Source organism: Notamacropus eugenii, chromosome 6, assembly GCF_028372415.1.
Source record: "Notamacropus eugenii isolate mMacEug1 chromosome 6, mMacEug1.pri_v2, whole genome shotgun sequence".
In the NCBI taxonomy this organism is placed as follows: domain Eukaryota; kingdom Metazoa; phylum Chordata; class Mammalia; order Diprotodontia; family Macropodidae; genus Notamacropus; species Notamacropus eugenii.
In genome coordinates, this window is record NC_092877.1 from 142,566,851 (window position 1) to 142,588,273 (window position 21,423).

Sequence of the window (21,423 nt, forward strand, 5' to 3'; positions counted from 1 at the left end):
ATTGGGTGAGATGGTCAGTAACATCCAAGTGTCTTAAAATAACCAAAATAGTACAATGGAAAAAACGCTGGATTTTGAGTCAAAGAATCAGGGTTCAGATCCTAGCAATTCTACTCACTAGCTTTGTGCCTTTGTGTAAGTCACTTAACCTCCTTGGGCCTAAAGAGGAGAAGGGGTTCAACCTGATAGCCTTTAAAGAATCTTCTCTTTCAAAGTCTCCACTCCCAGCATTCTGTCAACAAATTAAGTATTCCTAAATTCTTACTATGCACCTAGGCACTGTGCTATGAGCTAGAAACATAAAGACAAGAATGGAATAGCCCCTCCTTTCTAAGTGCATATAGTCTATTGGGGAGACTGTGTGGGTGTGTATATGTATACATGAATTCTCAAGTTATGTGATTAAGATAGTTTCCATCATACAGTAATGAATGAAAGGATGTGTGTTGAGTCATTTTTAGTGATTTTTAAAAAAGCAAATGGAAGAGATGCTATACAGGATTGGTGAAGATCAGTTATCAGTACTGTTTTGAAAAAGGGAAGAAGGTGACAATCTTTAAATTATAGTTCAGTATGTTTGACTAACAAAAATCTTGATAAATTATTTTATAAATTAATTTTTTTCCTTGAATGAAAATTTACCTCCTCCATATATATGTGTACACATACATATATATTTTCATACACATACATACACATATATATATACACACATATATGTAAAAAAAAAGTCTCAATCTTCATTGAGATATTTCCATGCTATTATATTTAGATTTCATCAGTAGTTGACAAAACTTCTCATGCTATGCTTTTTGGGTATGATGAAGACATATGTTAGACAATTGACAGTTGGATACGTTTAGAACTGGTTGAATGCCAGGACCTATATGGTAGTTAGCACTGGGATAACATCAACTTGAAGGGAGAGAATACCCTAGAGATCTACTTTTGGCTCCATCATGTTTAACATTTTAATGATGTGAATGAGGTCTTAGGAGGCATGCTGATCAAATTTTCAAATGACATGAGGTCATAGAGGAATAGGTATATTGGATGACAATCTGTAGCCAAACAGGGCTTGGCAAACTAGAATATGGGATCAATTGAATAGCCTGAAATTTTACAAGGATTGATGTAAAATTCCACATTGGAATTCAAAAAATTAACTTCATAAATACAGGAAGGAGGAGGTGTGGCTAAGCTATGGATGCTTGGAGATTTTTATTAGAGATTATCTACAGCAAATAGTGACATAGAAGTTTGTTCTAATTGGCTCTATTTAAGAGGAGAAGAGTGTTGTAAGGAAGAAAACAGCTTCATGTTTTGCTCTAGTCAGATCATAAATCACATATGGAATATTATTTTCAGTTCTGGGTCCTCCATTTTAGGAAAGGCTGAGGAAGATTAGAGTTGATAAACCAGGATAGTGAGGTTTGGAGACCATGTCTCATGGGACTGGTTGAAGGGATTGTAGATGTTGAATGGAGAAGAGAAAACTTAGAAGGGATTCAAAAGGATTTTCGTGTACAAAACGGGAAGATGATAAATATTGGAGAATATGTGGGAGAGTTGGAACACTAATTCATTGTTGGTGGAGCTGTGAGCTGATCCAACCATTCTGGAGATCAATGCTCAAAGGGCTATAAAAATGTGCATACCCTTTGACCCAGCTATATTGCTTCTGGGACTCTATCCCAAAGAGATGATAAAAGGGAAAGGGTCCCTTATGTACAGAAACATTTATAGCAGCACTCTTTGTGGTGGCCAAAAACTGGAAATCAAGGAGATGCCCATCAGTTGGGGAATGGCTGAACAAGTTGTGGTATATGAATGTAATGGAATACCATTATGCTATAAAAAATGATGAACAGGAAGACTTCAGAAAGACTTGGAAAGACTTATATGAACTGAGGCTGAGTGAAAGGAGCAGAGCCAGGGGAACTTTATACACAGTAACAGCCGCGAGGTGCAAGGACTGTTTCTGATAGACTTAGCCCTTCACGGGAATGCAAAGATCTAAAATATCCCCAAACAACTCTTGAGGCAAAATGCTTCCACATCCAGAGAAAGAACTATGGAATTGGAATGCAGTATGAAGCAGACAATTTTCTTTTGTGTTAGGTTTTGTTTTGTTTTGGTTTTTCTCATGGTTTCTCCCATTCGTTTTAATTCTTCTGTGCAACATGACTAATGTGAAAATGTGTTTAATAAGAATGTATGTGTAGAGCCCATGTAAGACTGCTTGCCATCTCGGGGAGGGAGGGGGAGAAAATTTAAGACTTATGAAAGTGATTGTTAAAAACTGAAAACAGTTAAATTTTTTTTTTTTAAAAGGACTGTCATATAGAAAGAGAAATTAGAATTGTTTGGTCTTAGAGGACAGAACTAGGAACAATAGATGGAAATTACAAAGAAAAAAATCCACCTTGGTATAAGGAAAAACTTCATAACAATTAGGGACATCCAAAACTGAGTTGGCCTCATTGGGGTTTCCTCCTCCCCGAATGTGTACAAGCAAAGGTAGGGCAATTGTTTATTGGTAATATTGTTGAGAGGGTGATTTTACGTAGGAGTCAGACTAAATATTTTCAGAATTTCTTTCTAGCTTTTAGATTCTGTGATCCTACCCATATCTAACATGTAGATTGATCTGTTAGTTCCATGTTTTAACCATGTTAGTTTAATAAAATCAAATATAACTTTTATATAAGAATACTTTAATCCAATTTGCTTTCAAAAAACCTGTTTAACATTGCTTCTTAAGCCCAGAAGTCTAGACTTAAGTGGGTGATCTATTTGAAATGACTGCACGTTCGCTTTTTTCTTGTCATGATTTACTGTGATGAATAAAGTAAAAAATTTCACCTCATTTTCTCTCTCTTCCCTAGGAAGGTCACAAACAAGTTGAACCAAAACTTCGGTATATTCTTCAATTCAAAACAAAATGAAAATATCCATGTTGCTACTATTTCCTCACCATAATTTTCTTAGGAGCCTTTCAAAAACATCTTTCCAAAACTACCAATTCATTTTTCACTCAGGCACTCATTTTGGGTCTCGATTCCCATGTATTCGACAACTTAATTATGTTGGATTGTTTCGTGCAAAGTGGCTGCTATCATCATGTGGTTTCAAGAGAAAACAAGACATACAGACAACCGTAAAGCAGTACACAGAGGAACTTTCCGACAAAGAACGAAGATTTGTGAATAAACTTTACACCGGTTTAATCCAAGGGCAAAGGGCCTGCCTAGCAGAGTCTATTACTCTTATAGAATCAACTCATAGCAGGAAAAGAGAGTTAGCCCAGATACTTCTTCAGATGGTGTTAAACTACCACAAAGAACAGGAGCAATTAAATAAAGGAAAGCCACTGGCATTTAGAGTGGGTCAGTCATTTTTGTTCAGTAATTAATTCTGCATTATTTTTGCTATTAAAATGATCCCTAGACATTTAATTTTAATATTATAAAAAAATCTTTCATCTCAGAAGTTTTTACATGAATTTTACATGCCTTTTCTTTGACAATCAGCTTTAGGTCATCAGATCATAGGTATTATTAAATTGAAAGATTTTTCCCTGGTCATACGAGTCAGGGCTTTGTTAAGAGAATAATAAAAAATTCTTCCTTGTTCAAAGAGAGACTTAGCATGTAGACTATTACTGTTTTTGAGAATAGGAATCCACACTGGAAGTAATATTGATTAACATTATTTTCTCTTGATGAAAAGCCATGAGTGAATTGTCCAGTTTTTGTGTTTGTCTTAGGTAATTACTTTTAAAAATGATATTTTCAGAGTTTCCTTTTTCTTCAGCAGGCAAAATGTATTCTTTTTAGACCCCTTCTATTACATGTAAGGATGTCTGGGAGTAGCTTTAAACCTAGTCATCTTGACATTAAATCTGTTTTAAAGGGTGTCCTACCTTTTTTGTTACCAGCCTATAAGACCTGAAAAGCCTGTTTGATTTCTGGAAACAATGATTTAATTCTGGAACTGCCAAATCAGTGCATAAGTAGATGTATCTGACCACGTAAAGGGAATTGAGCAAGTCAGATTTGTGACCGTGCGGAGTGATCGAATGATTAAAATGGTGATCCTGCCCTAAGTGACCTGAAGTTACTTTGGATTCGTATCACTTCATTACATTGCATTGAGGACTTCATTTAATATACAATCTTTAGTTTTTAGTTTGGGAATCATTGTTGTAGCGTTTTAGAAATGATTTCTAAAAGGTAACTCATCTCTCAGTTTTTGAAATAGCCCAGATTTTTCACTTATTTGCATCCCCATGCCCAAACTGGCATGTTATGCGCTTTGTGTGTACTTACTTTGAGAGAGCACAGTGATCTATGATAACTTTTATATAATTAGCCACAAGCATGGCAGAACAAACTGCTTATTTACAAAAAACAAATTCTAGATGGATAAAAGACTAGTTGTTAGACTGAATGGATTTCTCTAAAAAAAAATTCTAGAAATATCTGGAAGCAGAGTCAGAACTGGTTGGCAGCTTAGTCCAAATTTACAATTCTTCTGATAACCTCCACTTATTTTGGTCACATTAAACCTGGTAGAACAGTGTCTCTCTTGTAGATACCATAGATTATCATCCTCTTTGTCATCCATGTACATTGAACCAGTCACCGTACAATGTGCCAGGGATAACGCAAGGCACGGAGAAGATTGTAAAGTGACAGCCTTTGGCTTTAAGGAGCAGTGATGACAGAACCACACTGCTTACTTAGGACCTTTCCCAAATCATTTAACCTTTCTTGGCCTCTGTTTCTTCATCTGTTAAAAAAGGTCCATTCCAGCTATAAAGGAATGGTCATATGTATTCTTAAGGTAAAGAAGTATTTACTTTCTGTTGTATCCCAGCGCCTCGCACAGCACATTCTGCACGGTAATCACTTTAAATGCTTTTTTGATCATAAGAAAGGTTAGCAATTAAAATGACTGCCGTGGACATTTTGTTCAGGATAATTTTCTGGCCTTAATGGAAAAGGTTATATTAAAGTTTAGTTTAGGTGATACGCTTAGAGTGACTTTTGTTCTTTTAACTGTATTTGAGTGTACTTTAACTCCTAGATATTCTATGTAGTTTGTAGTTATTTTGAATTAGGCTTGCCTTTCTGGTATTTTCTTCTGGATTTGGCTATGATTATATGGAAACACTAGTAAATTTTTCTTGGAGGGGGAGCTGTTATTTTGTATTCTGCTACTTATAAATTTATTAATTGTCTCATTTAGTTTCTTTGCTGACTGTAGGATTTTCTAAGAGAATCATCTTGTCATCAGCAAATAGGGATAGTTCTTTGTTGCCTGTCCTTAATGTATTTAATTTCTTTTTTATTGCTATCTCTAACATTTCTGGAACTATATCAGATAACCCTGGGGAAAGGAATCATCCTTGCTTTATTGCCTGTATTTACTGGGAAAACTTCTATTATTTTCCCATTGCAAATAATGCTTACTTTTTAGTTTCGATATGTACTTTTTGTCACATTAAAATGGCTTTGATAGACTTTGTAGTGTTTACAGGATAAATTAATGTACATTTTCAAAGGCTTTTTCTGTGCTTATTCTAATCATGTAATTTGGGGCATTTTGTTTTTAATGTTAATTATCTTAACTGTTTTCCTGATATTAAACCTCGTTTGTACTTCTGGAATAAATTAAGTTTGATCATAGTGAATAATTTTTGGATACATTACTGCATCGTTTTTGCTAGGATTTTATTTAAAATTTTGAATTGAGCCTCATGCATTTTGAATAAAAGAAGAAAAAGGGGTTATTTTCATATATAAATACACATATCACTTCTTTTCAAGTGAGTATATACATCCTTAATTATCTGGAATGTGTAAGACTTAAGGCAAGCTTAGGATGATTGTGTACCATGCTTCACAGGAAATGATAGTGATGTTAATTTATTTATTTGGAGGGAGGAATGGGTATGAATTTTGAGAACTCACCATTAACCACTTAGAAATTAAGTGGGATTGAGAGAAAGCAATCTAAATTGTAAAAATATTTACATGTATTTTATCATATAGCATTAGATTATTATTTTTAATCATTGAATTTTATTTGAAGATACATAAAAAAGGATTCTACTGTAACTTGTCATACAGGGATTAACCAAAGAAATATTTTCTTCTAATGAAGTTTAGAAGTGATAAAATAGACAAACCGGTCCTAATAAATCATGAAGAACAGGGGCACATTAATGTTGGACTTAGTAGATAGCTGTGATTCATTGCACTGAATTAGAGGATTTCTTTGTACCCTAGGACTGTCTGGTCCCCCAGGTGCTGGGAAATCAACATTTATAGAATGTTTTGGGAAGATGCTTACAGAGAATGGACACAAAGTGTCTGTGTTGGCCGTTGACCCTTCCTCCTCTACAAGTGGTGGTAAGTATCTTATTAACCTTTAAATTTTAGCAAGGTTGTGATCAAATCAAAAATGGAAAAAAAAAAAAAACCTGTCAAAAATGAATGTGTGGTTCTCAGTTTTTTACCCAAAGTTTGGTCATCTTTAATGGTACTTTCTGAGTTTCTTTTGAAAGTTAGATTTTATCCCATTAATGACGAGAAGTGGGTAGGATCCCTTTGCTTTTATAAGTCTTGAAAAGTTCTCTGTGAGGGCTACAAATAGGTAGCTCCCTCAGTACCTCCACTAGCTTCAGGCCTTCCGGAAGAATTGGTGCCATGATAGCATTTTGGTTCCATAAAATCTGCTTCAGAGAAGCATCTGCTTCTTTCCTCTGTGAAGAGTTTTATGTCTTAGCTCCAGCTGCTTAGGGTTAGTACTTAGTTCTGAGTTCTTCTGTGTTTCCTGTGTGGGGGGCATTCTTCTACTGTTTAAACTCCTGCTTCACAGGTCAGGGTTTCCCCTTCCTCTGTAGATCTTTTTTCTTTTTTTATATTTAAATGCTTTTTTTGTTTTACTTTTTAAATAAATTTTATTGGTGGTTTTTGTTTTATATCACAATAATTTCTGGATACATCCTCCCATTATTTTGTCTCTCATTCCAACCCTGGGAATTGAATCTTCTCTTGTAACAAAGAAGAATGATTTAACAAAAACATCCTAAGCGGTGGTCATATCTGACAGTATATACAACATTTTACTCAAGTTGCTGGGGGGAGGAGGTTTACTTCATCATTTTTCTTCTCTGGCATCATTATTGACTCTTTAGTTACTCAGAGCTCAACTTCCTTTTAGTGATATTTTCATTTACATTGTTATGGTTACTCTGCATATTTTTCTGGTTTTGCTTATTTCTCTTTCCATCAATTTATATAAATCTCACATTTCTCTAAATTCCTTATTTGTCATTTCTTTTACTGTACAACAATAATCCATTATATTCATACACCACAGTTTATTCAGCCATTTCCCCATGGATGGGCACCCTCTTTGTTTCTAGTTCTTTTCTACCACAAAAGAGGGCTGATTTAAGCGTTTTGGTGTATGTTGTATAAACCTTTGTTTCTGTCTTTGAGCTCCTTTAGATATGTATTCATACCATTGTGGTATGGGGATGATTGTTTGGTCAAAGGGCATGAAGAGTTCAGTCGCTTTTCTTGTGCAATTCCAAATCGTTTTCCAGAATGGTTGTACTCATTCAGAGCTGGGCCTGTGTCACCATCGTCCATTTAACTTTCACCATTCTCATTTCTGTCCTCTTGCTAGTTTGCAAGGTGTGGTGAGGTGAAACCTCAGAGCTGTTTGTTTGCATTTCTATTATTATTTATTACTTAGAACATTTTTATATAGTTGTGTATAGTTTGCATTTAGGGCAGTTAGGTGGTAACAGTGGATAGAGCACTGGGCCTGGAGTCAGGAAGATACTGGTTCAAACACTTACTAGCTGTGTGACCCTGGACAAGTCACTTAACCCTGTTCACCTCAGTTTTTCCATCTGTAAAATGAGCTGGAGTAGGAAATGGCAAATCCCTCTAGTATCTTTGCCAAGAAACTACAAAAAGAAGTCATGAAAAGTCAGATATGACTGAAAATGAACAAGAAGTTTACATTTACTCTTTTGAAAACTTTTCATATCTTTTGACTTCTGTTTTTATAAAAAAAATTCATTTTCCCTGATAACTTATAAGTGGAGAAGTTATTCCTCAAGTTAACCCTCTGTTCTAGCCTGCGCTTTGAGCATAGATAGCTATGATTTGATTGTAATGGAAATATAAACATCACGTCCTCAATATAGATCCCTGCAAAATTCTCCATTTTCCTTACTTCATGGAAGTGAGACCCTCTATCCTTGCCTTTCTTACTAGTAGCTCCTACTGATATCTTTGCCAATTGAGTGAATGTAAGGTTATCATTTAAGATTTTCTTGATTTATATTTTTTCTGATTATTGGACAATTTTAGCATCGTTGTATATGGCTGTTGTCTTTTTAACTTAAACATTTCCTGCTCTTGTATTGCTCTCATAGGTATGTATCAGTTCCTTTTGATATTTGGCCCTCTTACTTTTATTTGATTGTTTTAATGAAAATTATCTATATCTGTTTTTGTCATGTAGAATCCTTTTATCTTTATATGATCAAATCCATCATTTTTGCCATCATTTATATAACCTGTCTTCCTTTTCATAAGTGAGACAACTATATTATCCTTTTTATCCTAATTTTTTCTAACTAAAAAAATTTAGTTCATTGATCCAATTAGAACTTACTTGGAGTTGGATATGGATCTCAGTCTATTTCCTAATAGTTTTTTATTGAATTTCTTTTCCCAGTTGTTTTTACTAATGGATTTTTCAAGTACCAATCTCTTTAGGTTCCCTTTTAGGGTTCTCCATTCTCTTTCACAATGATCTGATTCTCGCTACTCTTTTTCAGTACTGGACAATTTTTATAATTATTGCTTTATAAAACATTTTGAAATCTGATAGAATGAGTTCTACTTTAGCTGGTTGTTTTTTTTCCGTAGCTCTTTACAGTCTTGCTTGTCTCGTAATGCTTTTTTAAATGCAATTAACACTTCCCAATGATGTCCCTCTCTAGAATTTTCTCTTGTAGCAAAGAAGCAAAGCCAAGCAAAAAAAGCCAAAGTAGAATTGTTTTTTTAACAATATATACCTCATTACAACATATCCCTGTAGCCTGCATCTCTCTTGAGAGGATGAAAGTGTGTTTGACCGCTGGTCCTCAGCACTTAAGATCGGTAACCACAGTAAGCAGAGCTTTACTTTATGCTCTTGTCATTATTCCCTTGGTGCTGCTTACTTTGCTCATTTCTTCCAAAGTTTCACCAAATTCATGTTTATATTATACAGTGTATATACCAGAGTTCATTTATATATTCTTCTGTCAATGAGCATTTGTTTTTCTTCTAAGTTTTTTGCTATCATAAAGTATGCTTCTTTGAATTTTTTTCAAGTATATACCTTTACCCCTCTATTTTTGATTTTCTTAAGTTATGTGCCCAGTGGTGTATCACTGAGTCAAAGGGCATTTGTACAGCTTAATGATTTTAAGGATAGCTTCAGCTTTTTAAAAAAAAATTTTGATTATGTATTTTTATATATTTATATAAACATATATTTATAATATTATTATATATATCATTTTGGTATAAATTTTTAATTAGATTTTTAAATTTTCTTTTGGATTATGAACTTAACAAACATGAACACTTCAGAATACAAAAAAGAACAAAAAAGAGGATTATATGAAACCATGATTTTCTTCAGTGAGCTTTTGAGCCTCCTTTTTCCATTTGACTCACTGTGCTTTTTAAAGCATTCTTCTCCTCATTGACTTTTTTAAATTTATATTTCTTGCATCCCTCTCATTTCTCTTCCCAATTTCTCCTCCACCTCTCTTACTTGATTTTCAAAATCCGTTTTGAGCTCTTCCATGGCCTGAGACCACTGGATATTGTTTTTGGAGGTTTTGGATGCGGAAGCCTTGACTTTGATGTCTTCCTCTGATGGTATGCTTTGTTCTTCCTCATCCCAAAGGAGGAAGAAAATACCTGTTCACCAAGAAAGTAACCTTCTATAGTCTTATTTTTTTGGGCATTTTCCCAGTCAGTTACTTGACTTTTGAGTCCTTTGTCAAGCGGGGGGTATACTCTAGGGACCTGTAAGTCTTAGTTCCTCCAAGGTGGCGCAATCAAGGGAGAGTTTACTCCTCTCCTGGCCTGTGCTCTGGTCTGAGAGCAACCACAAGCACTCTTTTCTGCCCAGGATCTGCAAGTAGGATTCCCTCTCCATAGCTACCACCAGCTCTACCACATCAGCGCTGCTCCTCACCCCAGGACTGCCACTCAGAACTGAGACCCAGATCAGCTGCTTGATTCCTCCAGGGTCTTTAGACTCAGAGCTCCAAAAGTGGATGCTGCTACAGCCCTGGGGCTAGACCGCACTCCCCTCTCACCCAGGTGAAAGAGCTTTATTACTGACCTTTGAAGCTGTCTTTGGCATTTTGTGGTTTGAGAAATCTGGAAACTGCAGCTTCTACCTGGGATTCACTGCCCTGAAGCCTGCTGCAGTCCTGTCCATGCCATGCCACGGGGCCAAGGCTAGGCTGCGCTTCACTCCTAGCCCTGTGCAATAGATCTTTCCCGTCAACCTTCCAGGCAGTCTTGGGCTGGAAATCTCTTTCACTCTGTAGTTTTGTGGCTTCTGCTGCTCTAGAATTTGTTTTGAGTCATTTACAGGTCTTTTATGGGCTATGGAGGGAGAACGAGAGCAGGTCCATCCTTCCACTCTGCCATCTTGGCCTTATGTAGTTATTTTAACTAGTTATGTTAAATAATCCTTGATAGTTTGGTATAGTATATCACTAAAACAATTAATTTAGGTAGTAGCATTTTTACCTTATTAGCCTAGCTCAATCATAAACTATAAAATAGCTCTACAATTATTTACTCTTTATCTGAATGAATTTAATTCTATATAATATTTCTAGTTCAGGTGTCAGACACTCACCTTTCTAACAGACTAGATTCAGTCTTTTGGATTGGAAGCTTTTCTCTAATAAAAACTTCTGTGGCTTGTTTTGCTCCTACCTAATATTTCCTTTGGAACACTAACACTTGGCTCATGTCCATCCATGGGTCCCGGATCCCCTGTTGATTGAGATTAACAAAAACAATTGTACATATGTAAAAAAGTTTCTAAAAGGCAATATGGAACTATGTATGAAATGGCTCCAACATTGCAATGACAAGCAGTCTGATCAGTTGAGTGACCGGCTCCAGAGAATCAAAGAAGTAGAGGTTCAGAATAAAACCTAATTGTGCTTATTGCTTTGCTTCTCTTATATTCTTTTTTGGGGAGCGGTGGGGAATTAAGGAAAGGGAATAGTTAGTGATAGTATTACAAAAAGAAAATAGAAGAATGATAAGAGCTTCATGAAGCATTTAGGAATGTATAGAGAAAACAGAAGGTACTTCAGAGGGAAACAGATGATTAGATAAATTTTTGCAACTAACTGAATTGATCATGTACTTAATAACAAGCCATGTGCAATGCAGATTTGTGGTTACACTGAAAATCTTGACCTCCAAACAGTATATTCTTCCCATTACTGTTGCCAGTTAACGTCTCTCTAATATTGTGACCAACTGACCACTTGATTTTTCCATGATATCAATGAGCTTTTACGAAGGGATATTTATTGAGAAAATAGTTAGCAAGGACAGAAGTATAAAACATTCCCAAACTGGAACTCTCTCTCTTTTACATGTCCACTTGGTGCATGGAGAAAGTGGGCTCCAACTTAAAGTAAGCTGGTACAGGGCATTCCCTCTGCCAAGTTTACTTATGGTTCTAGCATAGCTAATAGAAGAGTTGTTTCCTTGCTTGCAGGCACAGTGTCTCAATAGCTGGGGTCAATTTACTGCTAGGTTAGGTCAAGCAGGTAGCTCATCAGGGCTGTTCTTGGCTACCAAGGATCATTAAAGAATACGTACTATAGGGACAACACAAATATGGGCACCATGTGTTTGTGGCTGTGTAGTGACTAGGGGTGAGGGTTCTTTCTTGACAGGCCTACTAGCATTTCTTCAGCATCAAAAACCACTAGGAAAAAAAGAGATTTTTGTCTGTTTATCCTTTTTGTATGAACACTGAATTTAGCTGCCAATTAAAGGGCTTTTCATCATCACACAGTGCCCTTACAGGAAACAGAGAAGAGCTGTGCATATACCACAGCTGAGAGGTAAGGAGCTGTATTCACACACTTTAGAAGCAGGCTTACCAGTCCTTCACATGGATACCAGGAGGAGCACGTTTGCATGTTCTCAGGACTTCATTGTTCAGTGTCCCTGGTACATGTAACAGAATTCTCTTTGGCTAAATAAAAGATCCCCGTAGAGTCCTAAAATAACTATTCTAAAACTAAGTGGCTGAGAGTACTCATCAGCATTTCAAGTCTTTCCTTCCTCTCAAGTTAGCAAGTGTCAGTGTTTCACAGAGAATTCCCAAACTGAATTCAATTCAGCAGGCAGTTGAATGCTCTAGCTAGTATGCTAGACAATATAACACTGTCCTTATCCTCAAGCAGTCTAGAATTTAAGGGAAATAAGACATAAATCAGAGAACAATACTAGATAACATATGATTACTTTTCAAACCTTGAAGTGCAGCAGTAAGTTGTGGGGCCAAGGCTTTATGGAATAGGTTGGGCTTCTTCTCATCCTTGAAAGATTCCTTGGATTTGGTTTGGATAATTGGAGGGAGACAAGCATTTCAGGTTTGAAGAGAGAGGGGGAAATGAGCATGTGGTATGTTGAAAGTCTACTAAGAAGACCAGCCTGATGGTTTGTGTTGAGGGAATGGGGTAGATATGATTGAAGTGTAGGGCTAAATTATGGAGGGTTTTGAATGCTAAGAATTTAGCTAATCCCATAGTCAGGAGAGAACTGTTTTCACTAGATCTGTGATTTCATTAGTTTAGAGAATTACTGATGAGGAAAGTTTGTCCTAAGAATCAGCTTTTTGTTTGTAATGTGTATTCTTAGTTGCCTCACTTAACTGAGAGATTACATGATTTATCTGGAGTCATTCCAGCCAGAATGTGTCAGATCCAGACTTGTCCAACTCTAAGACTAGCTCTCTGTCTGCTGTGACGTGCTGCATCTTAAGGAGAGAGAACTATTACTGTGTGTGTTTCCAAAGGGAAGTGTCATGTTCAGAATATCATGTTCAGGATAATGAAGGAGACTTGTGATTTTGAACAAAATGTCATAAGTTAATACGTTTGGGAGCTGACTACTTATTATTTGGTCTTTATAATTTCTGTACAGATTTTTAAACGTGTATTTTAGGTTCGCTTTTGGGTGATAAAACTCGGATGACTGAGTTGTCAAAAGACATGAACGCGTACATCAGGCCATCTCCTACTCGAGGAACGTTAGGGGGCGTGACGCGGACTACGAATGAAGTTATTCTTCTCTGCGAAGGAGGAGGATATGACATCATTCTTATCGAAACTGTGGGTGAGGACATTCTTCTGTTTTATAAAAGTAAAAGACAGGTTCTAGATAATAATGTTATTTACATGTAATTCATTCAATGCATTTTTCTTAAAAGTATGAGACAGTTGAGCTTAGCACTGGGGAATATCCAAAAATCTATCAGACACTGTTCCTGCTTTCAAGGAGCTTGAACTCTAACAGTGGCAGCTAGGTGGAGCAGTGGGGAATGTGCCAGGCTGGAAGTCAGGAAGACACATTTCCCTGAATTCAAATCTACCCTCAGATACTTACTAGCTGTGTGACCCTGGCAAGTCACTTCACCCTGTTTGCCTTAATTTCCTCATCTGTAAAATGGGCTGGAGAAGGAAATGGCAAACCACTCCAGTATCTCTGCCAAGAAAGCCCCAAACGGGGTCAGCGAGAGTCAGACACAGCTGAAACAACTAAGCAGCTACACATTCTAGTAGGCAAGACATGACATATTCAATTGTAGCTAATATAAAATAATATTATAAACATCATAAGTGGTTCAAACAAAAAGGGCCATTGAAATAGTGCTTTGAAATAGTAGTCATCTTGAAAAGTCCTTTCATTGCCTCTTGTGACTTGATAGATTGTATTTATTTACGTTGTAGGTGATGAGAACTACGTAGAACTTGAGGGGAGTAGCACATAATAGAAAGAGCGATCGTCTAGAGTCAGAGGTCCTGGCTTCTAGTGCGCACTCCTTAACTGTACAATAAGAGGCTTGGATTAAAATCATTTCTGAGGTTCTTTTCAGCTCCCAAATTCCCTGATTTTTTTTTTTTGTCCTTTGGTCAAAAAGCAATTTTTCTTTGCTACTTCTTCCCATATCCTAATTGAGACTTAGTAAGACACACCAAAAAATACAGAAGGAAAAAGAGTGAAGACAGCGTATTCATGATTGTTTTCCCCTGTTGTGTTCAAGTCAGTTCTTTTAGCTTGGCTCAGCCTTGGTTATTCCCTTTGTCTCACCCCACCTACAGTCTGTTGCCAAACCTTGTGGATTCTACCTGCACAGCACGTCTTTCTTTCCACTTACACAGCTGCTAGCCATTTGAGTTCAAGTCCTTATCATCTTTTACCTGGACTGCGATAATAGACTTCTAATAGGTCTTTGCTTTTTCAGGCTCTCCCTTCTGTATTGCCTCCATATAGCTATCTATGTAATACTCCTAAGACACAGGTGTGACTGTCACACCATATTACTGTCCTTCATGAATCCAGTCAAAATGGTCTAGTGACCATTCCCTGAGCTCAGTACTCCATCATCCGAGGACGCCATGAATTTGAAGGAGCTGTTCTACCCACCTCAAATGTGCTGTTTTCATCTTCATTTCTCAAAGTTCAATTGAGAAAGGACATGAAGCCTTTCATTCTCTTTCCATTTCCAATTGTTAGTGTTCTTTTTCCTCCATTTTGTTTGTGTAATACTTATTCCTGTACCTATAGGTTCCACCTCAATCCCTAAGAGAATACAAACTTCCCTAAAGGTAGGGACTGTTTGCTAATACGTAAGCACATGGATTTAAAATTAGCATAGTGGATTTTTAGGTCTGCTTTGTTTCATCTTCTAATCATGCATACTGGAAATATAATGTATGCGTATGTATATATATGTTTTTCAATGAACAAGCATTTATTTTCTCTCCCTAGGTTCTCACTCTCAACGCCACTGAAAATAACAGAAAAACAAGTCACAGAAATACAAATGACCACATTGTCCATGTCCTAAAATCTGTCTCAGTCTGCGTCTTGAGTCCCATTAGCCTTTCTATCAGGAGAGACGTGTTAATGTTACCAAATTTCTCTGAAACAAAATAATTACAATTAAGTGTTATGGAATTTTACCCTTCTGGAGTTCAGTAATGTATTTGGTTTCCCCAAACTTGATTTTCTTTATTTCATCATAGAGACTGTATCCGCACACGCACACGCACACGCACACGCACATGCGCGTTTTCCTTTTGCCTTTCAAATAGGCTTTGAGGAATACATTTTGAATATATGCTTATGGTTACTGTTTCTCAGGTGTGGGGCAGTCAGAATTTGCTGTTGCAGACATGGTTGATATGTTTGTTTTATTACTACCACCAGCAGGAGGAGATGAATTGCAGGTAATTATTTTCTCTTTCTTAATTGGAAATATGTGGGAAAAATCCCTGAAATTCCAAATTTTCATTATTGCCTGTGTAGGTGCATCCCTACATAACGTTATAAATTGGTTCTGTAAAAGGTTATGAGCAAGTTAGTTCCATAGTTTTTGTCTTAGGCAGTTTTTTTTTTAATTTTGTGGGGGGTTTATTTGTAATTTATTCATAAAACATTATTGAAGAAAGACTTTTGTAAGTTAAAGTTATAAAAATGAGTGGGCAGAGAAGCACAATTCTTTAGTGGACAAAAACTTGACTAAATGGCGGGTTGTTTACTTTTTGTTCCTGACTTCCATAGTTTTACTCTATGGCTTTAAAATAAGACAAAACCCATTTTCTCCATCAGTAAGGTGGGAAAGCTTCAGATGGGATGGCTCTAACCTACAGGAATAGGTGCAGTCTTGTTACTTACACTTAGCTTCAAACTTTTATTTATTAGATATATGGGCCTTTACATTAATTGATTCTGTATTATTCTGGGAAGCTAGGGTTCTAGTTTATAAAATAGAGTTTTATTCTTACTTCAGGAACCATCTGAATAGTTTAAATTTTGTTTTGGTGCTGGTAACTTCGTATTGCTAAGGTGAGTCTAAAATCATGAGCCATTAAATTTACTAATGAAAGCTGTTTGCAAAATTGCCACTTTTTAATGGTTATTTTAGAAATAGCCCTTCCCCACTGTTTCCCACAGTTATGACTCAGTCCCCACTGAATTCATCTTTGCCATTGACATTTAGTCCTCTCCCATAATCTGGATCAAAAGACTTGGGGAATGTTTTTACAGCTTTCAGACCTCAGTTTACTTTTACATTGCAAGGTATTTTTTTCCACACACACATCTATACATATATACACACAACATATATACATGCATGTATGTATATGTGTACATACATGTAATGGTTATATATACGCATGCATGCATACATACGCACATTCAGAGAGCAAAGATTTCTTCTCCAGAAATGTACTATTTCAGCTTTCCCAATGATTTTAAGTGTTAGAAATGCATGAAATAGCTACATGTGTGGTAGTGGTGTATGTTGTCTTTCTGAGTAATATAATGATGAATAATTGCAAATCCAAGATAGATAAAACATTTAGTAAGCACTTATTATGTGCCAGGCACTGTGATAAATACTGGAGATACAGATACAAATAAGACATTCTCCTCTCAAAGAGCTGAAGAGAAGGCAGAAAATTGATTTTCTTGTTAGGGAAGCCCATGCAGAAGAGGGAGCACTTGGGCTGAACCTTAAAGAGAAGGATCCTGAAAATTTAGAAAAGGAGAGAATGTGTTTCAGGTATCAGGGATGACTTTTGTCAGTTAGTAGTATGTTGAGTTTGGAGAAAAAACTAGTTTGATTGGACTGTAGAAAGCAGGAAGAGAAAGGGCTAGTTTGGAACTAGATTATGGAGATCTTTTAACAGGTACTTTGTATTTCATCCTGTCAGTAGCACAGAGTCACTGAAAGTTTTTGAATGGGGGTGTGACATTATCAGAACTTTGCCTTAAGATGCTTGTTTTGGAAGGTATATATGGATAAGAGAATGGGGAGACTCTGGGCAGGGAGATGAATTATCAGCCTTGTCTACTTATTGATAGTACAAGTGTAAAATGTGATGAGAGGCTGAGGCTATGTGGTATTGGCCCTGTGGAAGTGTAATTGGTAAGTCTTGGCAACTGTCTATATTTTAGGGGTGAAAGGAAATTAGAGAAGAGGAAACAGTCAAGTCAAATTCTAAGGTGTCTTAACATATTTACTGGACATATGTGACTAGGAGTATGGAGATCTCATTGATTACACCTTCACACATCATCTCTCCCTCTGTCTCCACTTTATTTGTACAGCTCCCACCTGAATTCTGGCATTCATCACTTTTCACCTAGACTGTTACACCTAGACTAGTTTGTCTGCTTTGAGTCTTTCCCTCTCCAATCCATCTTCTACATTTAAATTGTTAATCCCAAAGCACAGCTCTGACTACATCAGTTCTTTGTGTAAAATGGTTAAAATTCAGAACTTAACAAACACAAAAGAGCATTTCTTTATATAAAGGTGAATACCAAAGGAGGGTTTTAATATAAAATCATGAATTATTATTCCATATTGCTTGTTTTTTTTTAAATGAGAACTTTTACATGTGACTTTCAAAACCCTCCTACTTACCTGTGCTTAGTTCCGAACGTCCTTCTGTTCTTCCCCAGAAGACTTTTTTAAAGTGTCCCAGTGGGTTTGTTTTCTTCTTTTGGCATCGCTGCCTTTTTCCTCTTTTCCCTTCATTCCCACCATAGAAAACAGAAAAAAAAATCCTTTATAACAAATAAGCATAGTCAAACAAATCCACACAGTGACTATGTCCAAAAATATATACCATCCTCCACACCTTGAGTCCATCACCTCTCTATCAAGAAGAGGTGGTAACATTTTTATCATAGGTCCTCCTGTTCATTGCTTTGATCAGAATTTTAAAGTCTTTTAAACTTTTAGTAAAAATTAAAAGGGAAATTGGTAACTGGGAGAAAATCTTTGCAGCAATTTTCTCAGATAAAGGTCTCATTTTCAAGATATTTAAGGAACTGATTCATATTTGTAAGATTAAGAGCCATTCCCCCAATTAATGGTCAAATGGAAAGGCAATTTTCAAAGGAAGAAATCTCAGCTATTTATAGTCATGTGAAAAAATACTCTAAATTACAAATAATTGGGGAAATTCACATTAAAGCAACCTTGAGATTTATACCTCATACCACTCCAGCTGGCAGAGATAACAAAAGAGGACAATGACAACTATGGAGGAGATATGAGAAAATGAATACACTACCACACTGTTGATGCAGCTGTGAGTGGTTCAGCCCTTCTGGAAAGCAATTTGGGACTATTCCAATAAAGTTACCAAACTGTGCATACTCTCCGACCCACCTACTACTTCTAGACCTGTACCCACAAGAAATCAAAGGCAGAGGAAATACGTAGGAAAGTTATAACAGTTTTTTGTGATAGTCCCAAACTAGAAACTAAGAGATCTCCTCCTATTGGAGAATGGTTGAACAAAATGTAGTATATATGCATAATGTCATGTTATTTCATCATAGATAAATGATGAAATGGACAAATTCAGAAGAAATTGGGAATAGCTTTGTGGAGTGAGCAGAACCACGATGGGCGTCCTCAGGCTGCTTGGGAAGACAGATTGTTCTATTTTTTAATCCTTTGCACCTTGTGCAATGTCTGACAGTGGTAGGCACTTCATAAGTGTCTGTCGAGTGATTGATCTCCTTGTGTGTTGCTTACCTCCGATAGAACTGTAAGCTCCTTGAGGACAGAGGCTGCTCCACTTGTACCTTTGCATCGTGTCTTAAGCGTGCCTCCAAACCCAAAAATGATTATGTGTGGTGTAGACTAGCATTAGGGATAGTAGTCACTTGATAAATAATTTTCGAATAAGTGGTGTTATTCACCATTTACAGGGAATCTTAAAGGGGATGTGAGTTTGGGAAAAGGTGGTAAGTTTAGTTTTGGACATGTTTGTTTGTCCTGCCAGTGAACCATCTAGATGAAAGTATTCAGTCAGTAGATGACAGGACTGGAGTTCTACTGGAGTCTCCCTAGAAGAGACATCAGCTCAGTGTGTAGATTTCAGAGTCATCGTCATAGAATTGATAATTGAACATATGTGAGCAGATAAGGGAGAGAGTATATAGAGAGAAGAGAAAGGGGTGTAGGATAGAGCCTTGGGGCATTTTCACACTTAAGCTGAAAGAAAAAGTTAATGAAACTCTCTTGCCAGATGACTCGTTGACCAGGGTTATGCTTATTCCTACTTCCTTCTTTTTTTCCTTCAGGGCATCAAACGGGGTATAATTGAAATGGCTGATCTGGTAGCTATAGCTAAAGCGGATGGGGACTTGGTTGTGCCAGCTCGAAGGATACAAGCAGAGTATACGAGCGCATTAAAATTACTCCGTAAGCGCTCAAAAGTCTGGAGACCAAAGGTGAGTATCCATTCCATTTATAAGCTTTTCCTCCTAAATGGACTGTGCACGTTTTATAAAAGGATGTAAATCCTAAGCAGGGCGTATAGTCAATCTTAGCTTTTACGTGAAGATTACAGTCTTGAAAATTATGATGGAGGTAGAGTCTTATGGCAGGGATATTAAAATTATCACCAGTCTACTACATGTCAAAAAGTAGGGTTCTAGATATGAAATATAGATTAAGTTACTTAATGCTTGATTTTGAACAGGTTGAAATGGTAGCAGATCCATTCTCCATAATGTGAAGGAGTAAAGGCTTTTGTAATATGGTGCTTTCCTTCCTTGCCAGCATGTTGTGAAGTTGGGGACAAGGGCAGGTGGTAGTAAAAAAGATGTAATCCTGTGTCTATTGATATCGTATTTGTGATTTCTCCAGTTTTGCCTGGAGAAGTTCTAAGATAGAAACTACAAACATGGCAGCCATAGGAAAATGAAATTATGTTTCTTAGACTTGGCTTCTAGTCTCACTGTTCACCTACTGTGCCGACCTGTTCCCCCAGTTAGGATTATTTGCACCTATTAATTTTAAAAATGCAGCTTGAATTTGTTGTTTACCTGTAAAATGAGATAATAAGAATGAGCCACTGAAGAAGAATGCTTACCATTCCTTTGATATGAAACGAGTCAGATCATTCTTCATTTTTTTTTTTTTTTGTAGGTAGTACGCATTTCTGCAAAAACTGGAGAAGGCATCACTGAGATGTGGGACAGAATGAAAGAATTCCAGGACCTCATGCTTGCCAGTCACGAGCTCATTGCTAGGAGACGGAAGCAGCAGAAAGTCTGGATGTGGAACCTGATCCAGGAAAATGTGTTAGAACGTTTCCGAAATTGTTCAGAGGTGAAGGACCAAATTCCTCTTTTGGAAGAAAAGGTTGCCAGTGGGGATCTTTCTCCAGGACTAGCAGCAGATATATTGTTGAGAGCTTTTAAAATCTGAAACTAAGTTATGTGGTCCTTCGATATGTTGCAATATTTTAATATTAAAGTTCTCTCACGATATCTATAATTTGTCATGTATTTTTATGGCCAGATTTGATTCCTATATTTGAGACTCACAACTTAAGTAGGGTATCAGTGGTAAAGATGAGGCAATTTCATAGTACTTAGGAAGTTCCTACCATACGTTACTAACTATATTCTTTTTCTGTTCCTCCTGGTACGTGGGAATGGGACTCATTGAGCTCTTGCCCATGACTGCAGAGGTGATGCAAGATTGGCTTCCTTAGTCAGGAACAAAGGAGCCTGAAGGAGGCAGAAAGGAGGCCACTTCCTAGAAAACTTTCTTTTCCAAGCAAAAAAAATCAGTAGTGACCACATTTTAAAAGTTCTGTTTGGTGCTAAAGTAGCAGAATCATTTCTGAAAACCTTAAATATATGATTGACATCTAGTGAGCATCACATTCATTGAGGAATTTTTGAAACGCATATATATGGTATAAAGAAATAAAAGAGTTGGGGAAAATATGTGATGGCTAAATTATTAGGGTATCTACTCACATTTGAATACCAATCTCAAAAGAGTGATGGAACCACATCAAAGACAGGGAAATCCATTGTTACCTATATGGACCAGGTAATCTACCGGTTCCAATTAATCCCCCAAAGGAGAGCATGGGCACTCCCCCAAATTCTAGCTAATCCTTAATTACTTAAGGATTAATTATCCAGTTGGTGGCAGTTTAAGTTTTTTTCCTTCTTTCTCCCACTTGACTTTTAGCACTTTGTTACTTTTGTTAGAAGCTTAAGA

The 21,423-nt window shown here is 36.7% G+C and overlaps 1 protein-coding gene across 1 annotated transcript; it reads left to right on the forward strand.

Annotated features, from left to right (window-relative positions):
- The first annotated feature begins 2,944 nt into the window (after nt 1–2,944).
- On the forward strand, nt 2,945–20,675 carry MMAA (metabolism of cobalamin associated A). Its single transcript, XM_072621175.1, has 6 exons — nt 2,945–3,389; nt 6,297–6,419; nt 13,311–13,481; nt 15,513–15,598; nt 19,482–19,631; nt 20,332–20,675. Exons 1-6 carry the CDS (start codon nt 2,945–2,947, stop codon nt 20,611–20,613), a joined length of 1,257 nt encoding a protein of 418 aa, XP_072477276.1. The 3' UTR covers nt 20,614–20,675.
- The last annotated feature ends 748 nt before the right edge of the window (nt 20,676–21,423 follow it).